Source organism: Sapajus apella, unplaced genomic scaffold (genome assembly GCF_009761245.1).
Source record: "Sapajus apella isolate SASKATOON/1434 unplaced genomic scaffold, GSC_monkey_1.0 scaffold20, whole genome shotgun sequence".
Classification (NCBI taxonomy): Eukaryota; Metazoa; Chordata; class Mammalia; order Primates; family Cebidae; genus Sapajus; species Sapajus apella.
Window position 1 is genome coordinate 25,767,307 of NW_022436960.1, and position 18,350 is coordinate 25,785,656.

The following is an 18,350-nucleotide window of genomic DNA, read 5'->3' on the forward strand; positions in this document are numbered from 1 at the left end:
CACCTGTAATCCCAGCACTTTGAGAGGCCAAGGCAGGCAGATCACTTGAGGCCAGAAGTTCGAGACCAGCCTGGCCAACATGGTGAAACCAGATCTCTACTAAAAATACAGCCATGGCAGTGCATGCCTGTAGTCCCAGCAACTTGGGAGGCTGAGGGAGGAGAATCACTTGAACTTCGGAGGCAGAGATTGCAGTGAGCCGAGATCATGCCACTGCACTTCAGCCTGGGTGACAGAGCGAGACTCCATCTGAAAAAAAAGAAAAATGAGGGGCCTGTTCTTTCTCCTTTTTTCCTTTTAGATGGCTGGAATATGGGCATGATGGCTGGGATAGAAGCAGTTGTTCTGGACCATGAGGCAGCATGTTCAGGATGACAGAGCAAGATAGAGTCTAGGTCTCACATGACCTTGGAGCCTCTGCATCAGCCCTAGATGGGCTCCATTAAACTTCATTTACGTGACAGTGAAATAAACTTTCATCTTAGTTTAAACCAGTTTTGTCTTGTAGCTTCTATCACATGCCGTGGAACCTAATCATAGTTCATTACAGAACTTGTCACTTATTTAATGCTTACTATGGCAGCCACTACTCTAAGTGCTCTATAGATGTTGTCTTGCTTAACCTATGTAACAACCCTATCGGGCGAAAGCTGTCATTAACCCTCTTTTATACATCAGGAAACAGAGACACAGAGAAGTTAGCTGGCTTGCTCAAAGTTGCACAAGTGACTTGGAGCTGAAACCTGAACCAGGGTCCTTTGACCCCAGAACCTGTGCCCTGAATGCTCTCTGGACTTTCTCCTTGGAGTCCCTTTTCCTCCTCTGGTCCCATCTGAAACTTCTATTCCTTACTGCAGACCTGTTTTTGCTGATTCTTCTCCCCCATCCCACCCGACTCCCTGTCTCCAGTAAAAAGCCCATTCTTTCACACCATGTTTCACTGGGAAAAGGCTCTGACTGGCTAATTGCAGAATGTAAGAGGTCCACATCAGCATAATATGCTACCTCTACATAGGAGAATAGGAGGGCTACTTCTATGTCAGCGTGAGGGCTGATGTGTGAGAGGCCAGGACCACAGTGGGTAAAGCTTGGGCTTTGGAATCAAGTGACCTGGATTTTGTTTTTGCCGTCAGCAGGCTTTGCAGTCATGGAAAATCTCTTAACTTCTCCCAGCCTCCACTTTCCCCTCTTTAAAATAGGTAGAGTCAGTCTTTCCCTAGGCAGAGTTTTTATAAAGATAAAATAACCAATGTGTAGGCCCTGGCTCCTTATCGGCCTTGGATCCGTAAATATTTATCTTATTTTGCTAAATGTTGTTTATCCATTGCTCCCTCTAGCCTATTTTTTAAAGGTCAGGCATTGAGATATAATTTATCATTAATTTATTTATAATTATATTTATTTATAACTTATTCATTCAGATATTTATTGAGTGCCCATGGTGCCAGGCACTATGCTGGCTACGGAAACACAGCTGGCAGGTGAGTCCTGGCCCTTGGACGTTTGTAGTCTTTCAAATGGAAAGAGGCAATAGACAAGTAGCTAAACATACAAGCAAGATCATTATAAAAGCAGGAGGTGCTGTGCAGCCAGAAGGATTATGTGGTGGCTGGGGGTGCTATATCAGGTAGAAAAGGCAGGTGCTATTAAGCTGACTGGCATCTTTGTCATTTAAAACTCATGACAGGCTGGGCATGGTGGCTCACGTCTATAATCCCAGCACTTTGGGAGGGCGAGGTGGGTGGATCACCTGAGGTCAGGAGTTCCAGACCAGCCTGGCCAGCATGGTGAAACCCCCATCTCTATTAAAAAAAAAAAAATTAACTGGGCATGATGGCACGTGCCTGTAATCCCAGCTATTCGAGAGGCTGAGGCAGGAGAATCCCTTGAACGGGGAGGCAGAGGTTGCAGTGAGCTGAGACTGCACCATCGCACTCCAGCCTGGGTGACAGAGTGAAACTCCATCACAAAACAAAACACCCCAGAAAACAAAAAACTCACAACAAACTGCAAGTTAGCCAAAGTCCTTATTTAATGGAGAGCGAATCTGAGACTCAGAGACGCTAAGGCACTTGCTCAAGGTCACATAGCCAGTGAAGGGTAACGCAGAGATACAAGCTCAGGTCAACAGACACCAAAAACTTGTGATTTTAGTGGTCACAACACACTGCCTCTCTGCTGGGGCCTGGGCCATCTCTGCTGGGGCCAGGGGAGGGAGAAAGGAGGGGTCAGGCATGTGAGTTTTATGCTGTCTGCTGCTGTGTGACTGGAACAACATATCTAAGAGGTCTCCAAACAGCCAAGAGCACTGCGGGGACCTCACTCCCTTGATCTCACTCCGCTCCTCCTGTAATTGAGATGTCAACCTTCTGCGTCATTCCCTCGCATCCTGGACACCTGACATTGCAGGGATCTCAATGGAGACAGCTGATCTTGCCCTGCTCCTCCTGAGCCTCCTCCATCATGAAGACATAAGCTTGGTGTGTCAGACACATAAGTGAGCACCCTCTCGCGACCCCCCTTTTCTCCTCCTTCCTCTCTCCTTTTCTCTCTTCTCCCATCTGCCCTCTCCCTCCCTCCTCTTCTCTTCCTCTCTACCCCTCCTTTCTCCTTCCTCTGCCTCCTGCATGCTCTGAGATGAAAGGGCCAGTTAATCATGCTGCCACCACTTCCGCAGGGCTGCGTGCTTGCTTGTCCACAGGCGCAGGCATCCCTACTGGGACTGCCTAAGCGGTCCCATGGCTAATTGGTGAAAAAGCCCATTCGTTCATTCTTCCAAAGCCTAGATACTGCAAAAGCGGCTTTCTCAAGCTAAGCCAAGACTTCCACCCTCATACACCAATCGCTGGGAGACCACTGGGGTTACTTGTCACCCAGACCTGTAGTTTCTACCTTGACATGTGAGCTTGGAGGCTGAGCATCTCTGCCCCTAATCACGAACACCTCCTTAACACCACAAACAGTGGAGTGCCTGAGGGCATTTGATTAATGTGCTGCAGGCTTACATGTTTATGCATATTACATTTATTTACTGAACCAATGTTTACTGAGCACCTACTATGTGCCAGACACTGTTATAGGCACTGGGGATATAGCAGTGAACAAAGCAGTTCAAATCCTGCTCTCATGAAGTTGAGATTTCAGTGGGGAGAGACAGACAGCAAACAGACAAATATATTGCTGTCGTGTGGTAACAAATGTTGAAGACAGTGTGGATGGCTGCAGAATGTACAGAGCACAGCAGTTTTAGGTAAAGGGAGATCCTTTGGGTCTGTTACTCTGGGGGAGATATGTTACATATCTGCTTCCTTTATGCAACTGACATGTTCCAGAAAAGTTAAATATTGATGAGGCTTTTTTTCATATTAAATCATATTTCAAATCAAACATAGACAAGTCTTGCAAATTAACATGCAGCAAATCTCTGAACCTCAGCTTCCTCCTAAGAAAAATGGGTTTGACAGTTTTGATCCCAGCTAGTTTAGGCTGTTGAGGGAGATTCATGGGATGAAATTTTAATTTTGTGGATGTACTTTGTAGCCTGCAAAGCACTTTATTACATCAAAGTAATGTTATCATTGGTAAAGTGAAGACATAGTTAGCAAAGTAAATTACCACCTCCAAATAGAAACTCTGTGATAATCCAATTTTCACAAATGTAGTTGGCTAAAACGAAGATTACGCTTGTATGTTTTCCAAATCTGGGCAGGCAGGGACGGCATCTTAGCAAGCCTTCTGAGGCTTGGGAAGCACTCTGTGGCTAGCCCTGGCTATGACCCGCTGTCAGCACTAAAGAGTATCCTGACCCCAGCCTATCTTCACCTTGATCTATCTGAAATAAGAGCATGAAAATGAAAGAAAACCCCCACCAGCCTTCTTAGGTGCAGCTCCTTGCACTTTGGAATAATCTCCATCCAAAACATTTGGGGCGTTATCTGCCTGACAGACATGGAGGCGGGGCTCCTCACTCAAGGCAGAAGCTGCCTGCTACATGGATTTCTCTCCTTGTAAAACAACATTCTGAGGCAAAGTGGAATAATTTTCACTTGAAAGAGAATTCATTTTATTCAAATAACACCACCAAATAGCAAGATTGAGGGCGCGTATCTCCAGGAAAGCGCTGGACAGCAAGGGGATGCTTATCTGTGTCCCCGCCCCCATGGGACTGCCTGCAGGTACAGTCATAGCTTAACTATAGGAATCTATGACAAGAACAATGGAGACTGTAGTTTATAAATTATTTCTGTCACTGTTTATGGAGGATGAGATTAGAATCAGGGTGGGTGGTGGTAGGTTGCAAGATCAATGGCAAATGTGTCCTCACCAGACATTTCTTTCTTTCTTCCTTCCTTCCTTTCCTTTCCTTTCCCTTCCTTTCCTTTCCCTTTCCTTCTTTTTCTTCCTTCCTTCCTTTCTTCCTTTCTTCCTTTCTTTCTTTCTTTCTTTCTTTCTTTCTTTCTTTCTTTCTTTCTTCTTTCTTTCTCTCTCTCTCTTTCTTTCTTTTCTTTCTTTCTTTTTCTTTCTTTCTTTTCTTCTTTCTTTTTTGAGACAGAGTCTTGCTCTGTCACCCAGGCTGGAGTGCAATGGTGTGGTCTCAGTTCACAGCAACCTCTGCCTCCTGGGTTCAAGGGATTCTCCTGCCTCACCCTCCTGAGTAGCTGGGATTACAGGCACCTGCCATCATGCCCAGCTAATTTTTGTATTTTTAGTAGAGACAGGGTTTTCCATGTTGGCCAGGCTGGTCTCAAACCCCTGACCTCAGGTGATCCGCCCACCTCAGCCTCCCAAAGTGTTGGGATTACAGGTATGAGCCACTGTGCCCAGCCCTCACCAGACATTTCAAAGACCTCAGAATATAGCTCTTCCTTTCAGAGACAGACCAGTAGCAATTCATCAATCAAGAGACTTACTTAGTGTCGACTCTGGGCAAATCATCCTATTAGACAATATGGAAGAGACCCCGAAACGTTTCCAACATAGGCAAGGAGCTCTCATTTTAGTTGGAAAGAGAAGAGAGTCCTATGGATGAAAAGAAGGGCCCTAAAGAGGATGAGGGAGACGCTAAGGCACTTAAATTACATGAACCCATTTGATCATCATCACCAGTAACATCAGCATTCGTATTCCCATTATACGGATGAGAATACTGAGAGCAGAGAGGTTAAGTGACTTGTTTATGGTCACACAGCTAGTAAATGGCAATAAAATGCTCATTCTTAGTCTATTTGACTCTCATGGGGCCAGAATCCAAGTGAGGTTTTCATATTGATTTTGCCTTCCTATTGATTTTGTCAGGAATAAGCATATGTTTTAGAAAAACAAAATGGCATTTGGCATGCTTCCCTTCACCATTCCTTAAGGAGGGCTGAGGAACCACTAGCTTTAGATTGAAGCTTTAATGTCCTTTTCTGTGGATAAGCAATAATTCTTATCTGGCCTTGTCCGTGTGTGTTTCCACGGCCAGAACTCCTTTCCTTTCCTGGCTGATACTCCCTTCCCCCACTCACATCCTCCCACGTTCGCTTAGCTTCTTTCTCTCTTTCCCTTTCCTCATACACACAAATTCAGACACACACCTTCCCACCTCACACCCATATGCAAAATAAAATTAGAAATATCACCCGACTCACAAGGTATTTGGGGAATGGAGAGCTTCAGTCAGTATACCCAAACCCAGGCACTCCAGGCTCCCTCCCTGTCAAGCCCATGTGAGAGGCAGACAGAGCTTGTGAAAAGGGGCCCAGACCGCCGCGATTATGATCCAAAGCTGCTCTGAAGGGAAAAGGGCCATGTGTGCTTCCCCGTGTCTGTCCTGTGGCCACTGGAACTCACAAGGCTACCAGCTGCTCACGGCCACCATGTGGCATACTGTTCTTTCGCTTATATGTAAAATCCTTTCAGAATGTGAAAAGGTTTCTTGGCCTTTTTTTTTTTATTTTGATGTACACTGATAAATTACAGAGAAAACAGTGTCTGGTGATTCAAAAATAGAGGCTGAGCTGATCAGCATACGGCCCTCATTTCAAGGGATTGCTCTTGTTTTAATCAGCCAGTTGAGAAAGCAATAAACAATTATTTATTGATTAAGTATGCCATCATCCAGAGGAGTGGAACAGGGCAGGTAGGTGAGCTATGACACCCAGGAAATTGAGGATAGTGATGGCACCAATATTCCTGCAGTGTTTGATATTTCTAAGGCTCTCTCTGCTCCCCCACACCCCCACTGTTTGATACACACTGGTGTCACTACCCTCTTGGTGCCTCATAGAACTCACCTTAGCAGAGTGGAGCCCTGGCAGGGAAAGGAAATAGAAATAGGAAGGTGGGGGTGGGGCTCTAAGCAGAAGCTCCAAGTTCAAGCTCTGTGTCTGGATAAACTCCCATTGTCTTTCTTTCTCCCAAATCAGAGCTGCCCCTGGGTCCCAGGACGATACTGGGTTGTGCGGAGGCTGAGAGTAGCAGCATTCATGCTAGAAACAGGTTCAAGTCCAGGCTCTGTCACTTCACGGCTGTATGACCTTAGACATGCGACTTAGCTTCTCTGAGCCTCAGCCTCCTCATCCCCAGAATGGGGCTCAGCCAGCTTCACAGATCAGGCTGAGAGGATTAAGGAAGCATCTTATGCTAAAGGCTTAGCACATCTCCTGCTACCTAATAGGGGCCAGATAAGTAGTGTCTCTAATTATGATCTAATCAAGCAGTGCTTGCCCTGGGCAAGCCCTGTTTAAGGGTTTTACATAGATTGCCATTTAACCCTCACGTCTCTGTTTTACAGATAAGGAAACTAGAATCTAAGATCACACTGGAATTTACAGACGAAGAAACTGGAATCTGGGAGCTCACAGTAGTGAATGGTGGATATTCAAACCCAGGTAGACAGGCTCCAGAGTCCCAACTCCCAACCCTCTGTACATAGCCCTTTAGAGGAGATGACGCTGATCTTCATGGGTGTTGCCCTGGCAAGCTGACCTCTCAAACCCCCAGGGTTCCCTTCAGTCCGAGGGGAGAGCAGGGAAGGTCGTGGGACACAGCCAAGAGGGAATGGCAGGGTGATGTCTAGAGCATCCACATCAGGGCTGAATCCCAATCTCCCAGCTGGAACGGGCGGCTGAAACCAGGCAGGGAGCCCCAGCCCGCTCAAGGGGAACCGAGAGGGGAGGGGGGCAAATCCACGATGCTGAGACTGGCGGCCAGAGCACCGCCCCCAGGAGCGGAGGGAGGAGTGGCGGGGCTGGGGGGTGCCCAGCTGCCATCCCCGCCGCTTCCTGGCCCCTACTCGCTGGCGCCCAAGTGGGAAGCCAGCAGCTGCGGGTTCCCTCCTCCCCACATCCCCGCTACCTGCCCAGTTCCCGACGCGAAGCGCAGGCTGCGAGCCAGCCGGGCCGAGCCCACAACTTTGCAGCCTCGGGCAGGGCGAGAGCCAGCGTCTGGGGCTCCTCTTGTCGGCGGCCAGAGCTCGGTGAGTTCATTTCCTCGCCCCTCTGCGGCGGCGGCAGTGCGGCGGCTGAGGCGCTGGGGTCGGCTTCCCGTGTGTCCGGGAGGCAGTGGCCGAGAAGCCGGTGGCTGCCCTCGCTGCCGGTGTTCCCAGGGCTCCGGCTGTGCCGCCCTCTGCCGCGGGCGAGGCAGGCGCCAGTGCTGAACGGACAGTTCCCTGCGCCCCGGGGCCCCACGGGAGGCCCCCGCTGTCCCTTCTCCCGCGAAGGCCCGAGCTGAGGCTGCCGGCCGAGCGCCCCTCACTCCCCTCGCCCCTGTCCTTCGCCTTCCCAGCTCTGCGGCGCATCTGGCTGCTCCCGCGCCCCCCTGGCGACCGGCGCGGGGAAGACACTTGCTTCAATGGAGCCCCAGGCCGAGGGCTCTCTGGGGTGGGCAGCGCCGCCGCAACCGCTGGCGGCGCATGACGGGAGGCGGTGCCCAGCCCCCGGAGACCACCCTCAGGCGTGCCCTGCTCTGCGCCCCAGATGCAGGGAGAGGCCCGCCCTCTTCAGGGGGTGCGGGTTCCCGGGGGGCGTTGGCACCTGCAAAAGGGATTCCAAGGTGACCAGTCGCCCGGTCCTGACGGGACAGCCTGGACGGAGGCCCCTTGGCATCCACCCGTCCTAGGCGCAACCGCCTTCCCAGAACTTTTCTCGCGCCTCCGGCTGGCAGATTCCTTAGCCCCTGGAAAAGTTCTCTCGGGCGCACGGAATCCTATTTCTCGGTGGCTTCCGAGACTGGCCAGGAACCCCAGCTGTGAGGAGTGGGGTGGGGTGGGAACGCGGTGAGGGCTGAGCAAGGCAGAGGGGTCGATCCCAGGAAAGGCTGGCCAAGCATCCACTCGTGCGCACAGGGCGGGCTTGTCCCCATGAAAAGGATTTCGGCGCCATGAGGGTTGTTTGGATTTCTCCCACCAGGAGGGCGGGAGGCAGGCGCGAAGGGGGGATTTCAATTTCGCCTCAAATGAAAACCCTCTTTGCAAAGAAATAGTCTGGGCAGCCAGCGTTGGAGAGATGTGCTGGCCAGGACCCGCGGATACAGGCATTCTGGCTGTGCCCCCAACCCCACCTGGTGCCCGAGAGCGAGTGTGAATGTATCGATTGTTTTAATTGATTTTTTAAAAGCTAGGTGGCAGAGGCTGCGTGTCTGTACACGCAGATATATACGTACACAAATACAGATACTCAAGCGCGCAGATTACACGTACAGAGTCACGCACAAGGACACACACACACACACACACACACACACACACACACACATCGTGGGCCCGCACGCACACATACCTCCAAAGAGCCTTGGGTAACCGGTGAGGTCCCTGAGTGCTGCCCGAGATGTGTGTGTGGGTGGGGGCGCGCCGGAGGAGAAAGGGGAGTGTGAAGCAGGACTTCCAGCAGGTCAAATGCTGCTGATTTCTCTGTCCCGGACCCCAAATCCTTCCCTTTCTCCTAGGGAGGTCTGAACCAGAAATCCCAAACCTGGGCTTGTTTCCACAGCCACAGAGGGGAGGAGCCCTATCCCCCAGCGCCCCCCACCCTCACAACTCCCGTAGACTGCAGACGAGTCCTGCCCTCCTGTGCCTGACTCTGCCTCGCCAAGGCGCCGAGCTCGCTCAAAACCCCAGACAGTAGTCATCCCCAGGTAGGGCCTGGACCCGAGGCCGCTGCGGGCTCGGGGTCTCTGGCCTGCCTGGTCCGGGGTTGGGGGACTGGGGAGGGGAAATCCGCGGGGTAGGGGTTGGGGGCGTGGAGTCGCGTGCAGCGACCCAGACGCGCGGCGCTGATGAGCGCGCAAGGGCGCCCCCTGGACGCCGCAGTCAGCCAGTCCTCTTCTCATCCCGGGCCCCGCAGGAATGTAATCGAGGATGCTGGCCCTGCGGCTGCTCAACGTGGTGGCCCCCGCCTACTTCTTGTGCATCTCCCTGGTGACCTTCGTGCTGCAGCTCTTCCTCTTCCTGCCCAGCATGCGCGAGGACCCCGCGGCCGCCCGGCTCTTCTCGCCGGCCCTGCTCCACGGGGCGCTCTTCCTATTCCTCTCCGCCAATGCCCTGGGCAATTACGTCCTGGTCATCCAGAACTCCCCGGACGACCTGGGCGCCTGCCAGGGGGCCTCGGCCACGAAGGCTCCGTGCCCCTCACCTAGCACCCACTTCTGCCGAGTGTGCGCCAGAGTCACCCTGAGGCACGACCATCATTGTTTCTTCACCGGCAACTGCATCGGCAGCAGGAACATGCGCAACTTCGTCCTGTTCTGCCTCTACACCTCCCTGGCCTGCCTCTACTCCATGGTGGCCGGCGTGGCCTACATCTCCGCGGTCCTTTCCATCTCCTTCGCCCACCCCCTGGCCTTCCTCACGCTCCTGCCCACCTCCATCAGCCAGTTCTTCTCCGGTGAGTGGGCCTTGGCAGGCAGGTTGGGCTCTACACAAAGACCTCCCACCCCAAAAGGTTGCCGGACCCCAAACCCCAACCCCAAAAGTTGCCAGATTTAGCAAATAAAAATACAGACCATTCCGCTAAATTAAAATTTCAGATAAATAACTCACAATTTTTTGGTATAATTATGTTTCAGATATTGTATGAGGCACACAGAAAATTTGCTATTGGCTATCTGAAATGCAAATTAAATGAACATGCTGTATTTTATTGGCAACGTCCCCCCTTGCCCCCATCATCCGCATCCATCATGCTGTCCATGTGCTATAAAGTTGGGGCATCCAGGCAATACACCTTGCCAGGCAGGGCTGGGTGCTGGCCCTTCGTCCATGTGGCCCTGTGAGGTTCCATGCTATGACCTTCCTCTGCCTGGACCCCAGTGCTGCTCACATGTCACCGAAGGACTCTGCTCTCCAGAGGTCTCACTAACCAATTGCAGTAATATTGAACTTGTTGCCAGCCCAGCCCAACCAGAGGTAAGCCCTGTCCTCCTGCCTGTTAGATTTGCTCTCACCAGCCTGTTCTCCAGCCTGCTGATGGCTCAGAGCAGAGGGAACTTGGGAGAAGCAGGGATTTTTTTTTTTTTTTTTTGAGACAGAGTCTCACTCCATCACCCAGGCTGTAGTAGGGTGGTGCTATCTCTGCTTACTGCAAACTCCACCTCCCGAGTTCAAGCAGTTCTCTTGCCTCAGCCTCCTGAGTAGCTAGGATTACAGGCATGTGCCACCACACCCAGCTAATTTTTGTATTTTCAGTAGAGACGGGGTTTTATCATGTTGGCCAGGCTGGTCTTGAACTCCTGACCTCAAGTGATCTGCCTGCCTTGACCTCTCAAAGCGCTGGGATTACAGGCATGAGCTGCCACGCCTGGACAAGGACTGTACTTTAGTATCCACCAAGGACCACTTCCTGATACCTGGCCCTAGAAGGACTTGGCTCCTGGTGGCAGTTCTTACTTTATTTGGCCTTGATACTGGCTCTTACTGTGTTTCTTCCACTTCCTCCCTATCCTGGCCTTTGACTCTGAATGGCTTAGCTTCCGCAATAGGTAGTGTACATGTGCTTGTGCGTCCATGGATGGCAATGTTATCTCCATTTCTCAGATGATGAAACTGAGACTCAGATGGGATTAAGTGGCATGCCCAATGTCTTCCTACTACTGAGTAGCAGTCTCCGGTCTGCCTCTAAGGTCCTTAATCCACAGTCTGATGCTCTTCCGCAGTAGCTCAGGGAATAGAGCATGCTTCCTCACCTGTTGGCCTTCTAGGAGCAAAGAAAGATAGGGGGCAGCTACTTCCACTGAAAGCCCAAAATTGTTTTGAGGTGCCTGGGCTGAACATTCATAAAAATTCTGCTCTACTCTGGGGGAAGCCATCATTTCAGTGTTTGTGGTGGCTACAGCCCAGTTCTTCCCAGGCGTAGAACTATCTTGCCATTTGGCAGTGGGAACACAGAGGTACAGGGGGAGACCTAGCTATGGGGGCTGCCTTTAGGGCTGGTGGCTGAGCTGGGTCCAGAACTCACAGCTTTCAGGCCTTCTGGATCCCAGCATTGGCACAGGAGGCTGCTGGGACCAAAATAACCAGGACGGGGGAAGGTGGGTGGGTGGGCTAGGGGGTGGAGTGTGAGCACAGACAGGTGGAGGGATGAGGAGAGCCAACAAGCCTGCTTCTACTTTCTTTTCCAAGTATTTTGCCAACCGTAAAAATGGATGGTTCCAGAAGGAGGACCTTGAAATGGTTTGATTTGAGATAAATCTGAGGCCTGTCCATATGTGCTAGGTTTGATCTTATGGGAGAACAGTGAGTGAGTGCCCACCTTGGGGCCCAGACTTCTGTGCCAGCATAAGGATGAGTTCCAGCGTCTTTTGCTTCCTCAGCATACCCACTGGGAAAAGGCGACCAAGACTTCTTACCTCCTACTCTCCCATGTCATCCTTGGCGACCTTTCATCTTTCGTCTAGACAACCCTCCCTCTCTCCCTCCCATGACATACACCCCACCTGTTCAGCTTTCTCTTTCCCATTCCGCTTCTTCCCCAACCCTCAATCCGAACAGTTGAGAGCACCCTCTCTCATCTGCTCAGGAGGATAGGCGGACAGGAAGGAGTAAGAAGCATGGGTTGCTTAATACAAATTCAGTTTCAGATCAGCCTGGGCAAGATGGTGACACTCCATTGCTACAAAAATAAACAAATAAACAAATACAGTAGATGGGCCTACTGGCATGTGCCTGCTGTTCCAGTTACTCGGGAGGCTGAGGTGAGAGGATCGCTTGAGCCCAGGAGTTTGAGGCTGCAGTGAGCTATCATCGTGCCACTGCACTCTATCCAGCCTGGGCTACAGAGCAAGACCCTGTCTCAAGAAAAAAAAGAAAGAAAGAAATTGAGTTGTCCCCAACTCTGGTACAGATCTGAGTCAGATCTATCACCAGAGCATGGATGGCTGTGAGTTTGGGCTTTGAGAGCTAAAAGAGGGAGGGGTCTTCTAGTGTGAAGGTGAGGTCCTTAGCTGATCCAACGTGGAAGGTGGCTAGCTAGTTAGCTTTCAGAAGCTGTCCTTTCTTTTGGTGTTGTGGGACCAGTACGGGTTGTTGTGTCACCTCTCTTAACCTTATTCTTATCTGGGAAATGGAGATGCCACCATCTGATCTGTATCTTGGCATATGGGTAAGTACACCAGCATGGTGGGTGCTACCAGAAAGTCCAGTAGGAGGGAAAGGGGACTCATGTTCATTGAGCACCTATTATGTGCCACCCGCTATGCATGTCTTGTTTCACCTATTCCTCATGACAAGTCCGTATTATCATATCCATTTTTAAGGCTGAGAAATCAAAGACTCAGCAAGGTTAAGTTGCACCAATGCCACACAGCTGATATGATTTCAACTCAAGATTTAGAGTTGGGACTGCTACCCTCCAAAGTTCATAGCCTCTCCACTACACCACACTGCCTCTCTGAAGCTGTTTCTTGAATAAGCCACTTTGAGAGGGAGGGAGCTACTGTCCTTGGATGTACTAAAAAATATGCTGGGTAATGATCTGTCAAAGGTGTTATAGATGCTTGTTGGGAGGAAGGGGCAAGGGAGATTGGCGGATGTGTCCTTTTAAGCCCATTAGGAAAATTCTGTGATTTTTGAAAAGAAGCAGAACTATTATTAAATAGTCAAGAGGAGCTGAAGCAGCCAGGTCAGGCAAATTCAAACACTTTTAGAGAAAGCAGGTCCCCAGAATAGCCTTTTGTAGCTGCTGCATGGGGCCAAGAAAGGGCCGCAAGGTCTTTTTCTCATGCCTTGATTTAGTGCCAGGAAAAAACCCTGTGGGAAACAGCTTCCATCTTCCCAGGCTTGTTCCTGGGGCAGCATTCATTGCAAGACAGCCCTAAGCTTGACAGCTCTGATGTTCTTACATCCCAGCTCCAGGGCCATCTTTGCCTGTTAGCATTCCTCACACCAAAGGGCACCATGGACCAGGGTTCCTCCATCGTGCACATGGCTGCCCAAGCTAACATGTGCCGACAAGGAAGAAGTCGGTCAGGGGATGGGCAGCCCAATGTGAGCCCATCCCACTGCTGCCCCTGTGCTGGTGGAGGGGCTGCTCTAGATGGCAGCTGGGCCTATCTGTCTCCAACTTTGTAAAACAAACAAACAAACAACAAAAAAAATGGATACCCAAGCTCCTAGGAATGAGGACAAAAGGAAGCTGCTAATGAGAGAATCTGAATCAGATGTACATCCTCCCTGGCTGCTGAGTCCACTACTGTTCAGAATGGACAAAGTGTTGAAAGCCCAGTTCCCAGACCTCTGGAAATTGGAGGCTGGAGAGGCTTGGGAAGAGTTGGTCTGGGGCAAGAGAAGGTTAGGGAAAGGGCAAAATATGGTTGAGATTTTCAGGGACAGAATAGATTGTAAGGTGGTGTCCTTAGAGCAGGTGCCCCCACCCCACCAGAGGAGGTGACAGAATTGCCCTATAGGGAGCCAAGGGCCAAGGAGGGCTTTTGAATTAACTCCAGGTCCAGTGCCCTGGCTGCTGGGTAGGTCAAGGTAAGTGTCCTTTGCCACAGCTGCCAAAGTGCAGCCCAGCCAGGACTCTAAGCCATGGAAAGAAGGAGAAAGCTTGATAGTTTCAGGAGTTAAACTTGAACTCATTTTGGTTGTGGTCTCCCGCTCTGTAAAATGACCCTCTGCTGGGAGCACCGTACTGAGTGTGAACCAGGATGCTGACCACCCTGAACATCATTTTCTTGAATCATGCAGCCATATGAAATCGTTATTGTTATTATTGTTATACCCATGGTACAGATGAGCAAGCTGCAACTGAGAGGTTAAGACACTTGTGCAAGTCCACACAACTGGGAGACTCAAACCTTGCATGGACCAGACACCCGAACCCTCAGGAAGAGTGTGAAAGCTCTTACTCAGTGGTTATTTAAAACTAGTAATAGGAAGTGCTTGGCTTAGAGGGATTCTGGGGAGATCCTGCCCCATGATACAGGGCTTATGACTTTAGGGGCCTCTTCTAGCAAGCTTTGACTGACGGAGCTAGCTCTGGTGGAATGCCATGGTGGCCACACTGTCCTCTTGTTAACATTAATGATGACTGAATTATTCTCTAAGTTGGCGCTCTGGGCTGCCCTTGAGACTAAGCTCGTGACTTATTCTTCCCGGCTCTCCATCATACTGTCAGTTTCCTGAGTCCTCTCAGCCAGCGCTCCCAGAACAGTGGGGAGAAGGTGCTGCTGTCTAGACAGCTGCCCAGGTACCCGCTCCCTCTTTAGGGTCCTCAGCTCACCCCTCTCTCCTCCTGAGCAAAACCCCTTCACCCTGCTTCCAGCCCAAAAGGGGAAAGCAGAGAGACAGAGTCATCCCTGACTTTACGGAAACGTTATCAGTGGCCAGGTGCTGCCCCAGGAGCTGAGGGCTCCCCTTGCCAAGCTCATCAAACTAATCTCTCTTCTCAGCCACGTCTCCAGTTTTCCCCTTTTGCCTCAGGTGCCATCCGCACCAAGCAAAAGGTAGGGCAGCGAGTTCTTCCTTCCTCTCCCTCACTGCAGCTGCAGCAATGAGGTTGCTACAAAATGTAGTGCCAGTCTCATTCATCTCCCCCCTTCCCAGTGGAAAGCCTGCCTGGATCACAGTTCTGCAGGTGGCCTGGCTGTAAAGAGGCTCTGGTGTTTCCCCTCCCACTGCCCTGCAGGAGCTGTCCTGGGTTCTGAAATGTTCGTCATCCTCATGCTCTACCTCTGGTTCGCCATCGGCCTGGCCTGCGCAGGCTTCTGCTGCCACCAGCTGCTGTTGATCCTCCGCGGGCAGACCCGCCACCAGCTGCGGAAGGGGGTGGCAGTGAGGGCCCGTCCCTGGCGCAAGAACTTACAAGAGGTCTTCGGAAAGAGGTGGCTGCTGGGCCTGCTGGTTCCCATGTTCAATGTCGGAAGTGAGAGCTCCAAGCAGCAGGATAAGTAGCAGACATTCCCATAATTTATCTTCCTCTCCCTCTGTCTTGACTCCTCCTGAGCATAAAACCACGGCAGCCTTGTCTCCACCCATGACCCACTACAATTTGTGCTGGTAAGGTCTTAGCATCTTCCCCTTGTCTTCTGCCCAGGAGAACAGTGTGGGCGGGTGGATCATGACAAGGAGGAAAAATGTCCACCCAGGCATTGCTAGGCTCTGCACGAGCCAGCCACGTGGCTGCTGGCCATTAGGCTGCCTCTGCTTTCCTTCCTTCCCCTTGGGACCCCTACTTTCCCCTCTTCCTGGCTCATCCCTTCTCCGCCATGTTTCAGTCATCACTGCTGTCTGCTGGAGCCCTTCCTCTCCGTCCCCATGTTGGGAGAGGGGAGTGGATTCTTGCTGCTGGTATGAGACTCCCTGGGACCTAGAGGCTGGCAAATATTTAAAATCACCACGTGTAAGAGGCAGCCAAGTCAGCTCTGCCAACTGCTAGGGGAGTTGGGAAAGAGTGGGTGTATGTCCGCATCCCCTCTGTAGGAAAAAGAATTCAGTGGCTTGCTGCGCCTGCCCCCACCATCCCAGGTTCAAGATCTTTTTTCTGGGAGACAGCAATCAATGGCCTGCTTTTTACAACTGCTACTCCCTGTCCACCTTTCCCCACCTGGCCAGCACAGCCCAGCCCAGGGTCTGGCTGGATACTTCCTCTCCCTGGAACTCTTCCAACCTTTCTACTTGATCTCCAGCCCCCAGGTCTTTGCCAGATGCTGGGAAGGCAAGGAAGAAGTCAGAGGGAAGGAGAATTACATTCGATAAATGAAGCGGGCATTCAACTGCATAACCATATGGAAGGGCGTGAGTGTGTGTGAGTGTGTGTGTTGTGTGTGTGTGTGTGAGAGAGAGAGAGATAGATAGATAGAGAGAGAGAGAGAGAGAAGGGTGGTGGTGAGATGTGTTGTTAGAAACATGTAGGAATAATGTCTAGGGGAAAGGGAGAAGTGAGAGGAACAATTGGGTTCATTAATGCCCTGTACAAAGGGCATTCCAGCAGCTGAAACTGTTCAATGTTTGAATGGCTGCCTGCCTGTGAAGGTAGTGAGTACCCTATCACTGAAGGTATTCCAGCAGAGTCTAGGCAGTTGTCTGCCAGGCATGCTGTGGAAGGGATTTCCACACAGGGTCATTCTAGGTGAGCTTACACATTCCTTCCAACCCCAAGGTTCTGGCGTCCTGGTTGCGATTGCTGGACCCAGAGGCAAGATCTGCAGAGATGCCTGTGAGATATTTGCTTTCCTGGTGGGGAGTGTGGGCATGGAAGGCATCTGAAAATCAGAACCCAACAGCTATTGGAGAGAGTCTCTGCAGAGACAGGGCTACCTGGGTGGTTGAGGGGACTGGCATTTGAGAACAGGGAGATGGAGCAGTGTCAGTGTTGGTGGCCGGAGGAAGAGGGGTGGGGTGGGCAGTGGTGAGTTAAGGCTGTGGAATGGAGATGACCAGAATATAAGGGTGCAATTCCCAGACCATCCCTGTGCATCTGACTGACTCTGGTGGAGGCACTGCTATGTGTTCTGAAACAGAGGACCAGACCCCTGGGGCATATGAGGAAGTGGGGACAACACAAGCGCCTCCTCCCAACTGGGTCCCAAAGCCAATATGACATCCATGTGGGCAGCAGTGCTGCATCCACACCCTGTGATGTCCAACCGCTGACCTCAGCAACCCCACTGAGAGTGGCACAACACCCTTGGTTCTTGAGCAGAGCTTGGAAGGACTTGACTGTGGTTCTGCCTTCATGCCCCCTAGAGAGCTAATGTAGCATAGGCTTGACCTGCTCATACTTCTCCCTCCCATATTCATTCATCCATTCATCCATCCTACATATATTTATTGACTGCCAACTACATTTCCAGCCTCTTCCAGGCACTGGCAATGCAGTGGTGAACAGGATGACAAGATTCATGCCATCAGGGGCACCTTGCCACTGCCGCATGAGCACTGATTCACACCCCCTGAAAAATGACCACTCTGCCATCTTGGTGGTTGGTGGACAGGTCATTTGGAACGAAAGGATGTGATAGAGACGCTGAAGGAGGTGAAGCCTAGGCTGCCTCAATGGAGAAGTCACTGGGGGCATCTTCACTCCCAATTCTGGCCATACTTAAGCAACGGGAGGGAGAGGGAGGAGGGAAAGGTCTGGGCAATTTAGGCCTTGACTCTTTCCTGACCCCAAAGCTCAAGCTTGGAAGCCAGCCCTGCCGTTTCCAGCCTCATGAAGTCTCAGCACGGTGAGGCCTGACATCCTGAGGAAGGGCAACAGGGCGACCTCCAGGGTGTTGGCTGCTTGCAGACTGGTCAATGGAGTGATGGTGGGGAGGTTGCCAGATGTGAGACTTGAGTAGCATTTGTACACATGGCCCCTGTATTGTCCATGAAGAACATCAATAAAATACATGGTTTTAAATTGGATTTGATATGATTGTGTGGGCACTATTGGTAGCAAGGCTGGACTGCACTGATGCAGTCATACTAGCTGTTCAAATATTTAAAATAAGTATTGAAAATACTTCTTTCTTAGTTAGTAAATAACCCCGGCTCAGATTCTCTGAGTAACCTACCCCTTCTGCCCCTGCTCCTCCCTGGGGACCCTTGACACACCCCACAATCCAGCAACTGAAGTGATAGTGCCTGGCACATGCATGGGCCCCCCAGCCCTGCTGCACCCCTCAGCCAGAGTCCACTGTGATTTGTCAGGGCTGGGTTATGTGGTGGTAAATATGTATCACCTCTGGTTAGTAACAGGTCTCAGTGCTAGGGTCTGTGGACCCACAGGGACCAGGGATGGAATATCTTACCTAGGAACTTCCTTTTCCCTCCTTCTCCTTTCACTCTTTCTCCTCTTCTCCCTCCCCTCCCCATATCAGAAGACAGGCAAGGAAAAGAGTGCAGAGAGTCCCTCTGCTCCTCCCCCACAGACAGAGCCAACTGCTCCTAG

General features: G+C 51.2%; 1 protein-coding gene and 1 pseudogene across 4 annotated transcripts in view; one reads left to right on the forward strand and one right to left on the reverse strand.

The window, feature by feature from the left end:
- Positions 1–17,824, forward strand: part of ZDHHC22 (zinc finger DHHC-type palmitoyltransferase 22) — a 40,167-nt gene extending 22,343 nt beyond the window's left edge. For 2 of the 4 annotated variants that reach the window (XM_032287775.1, XM_032287776.1), the window contains exons 2-4: positions 6,776–6,872; positions 9,324–9,863; positions 15,102–17,824. In XM_032287775.1, coding sequence (XP_032143666.1) covers positions 9,338–9,863; positions 15,102–15,367 — 792 coding nt within the window. In that variant the 5' untranslated portion in view covers positions 6,776–6,872; positions 9,324–9,337 and the 3' untranslated portion in view covers positions 15,368–17,824. Of the gene's footprint in view, positions 1–6,715; positions 7,460–9,323; positions 9,864–15,101 lie in introns of those variants that run through there. The other 2 variants (XM_032287774.1, XM_032287773.1) reach the window with 2 other exon arrangements.
- On the reverse strand, positions 6,054–9,329 carry LOC116557961 (annotated as a pseudogene).
- Positions 17,825–18,350: the final 526 nt, after the last annotated feature.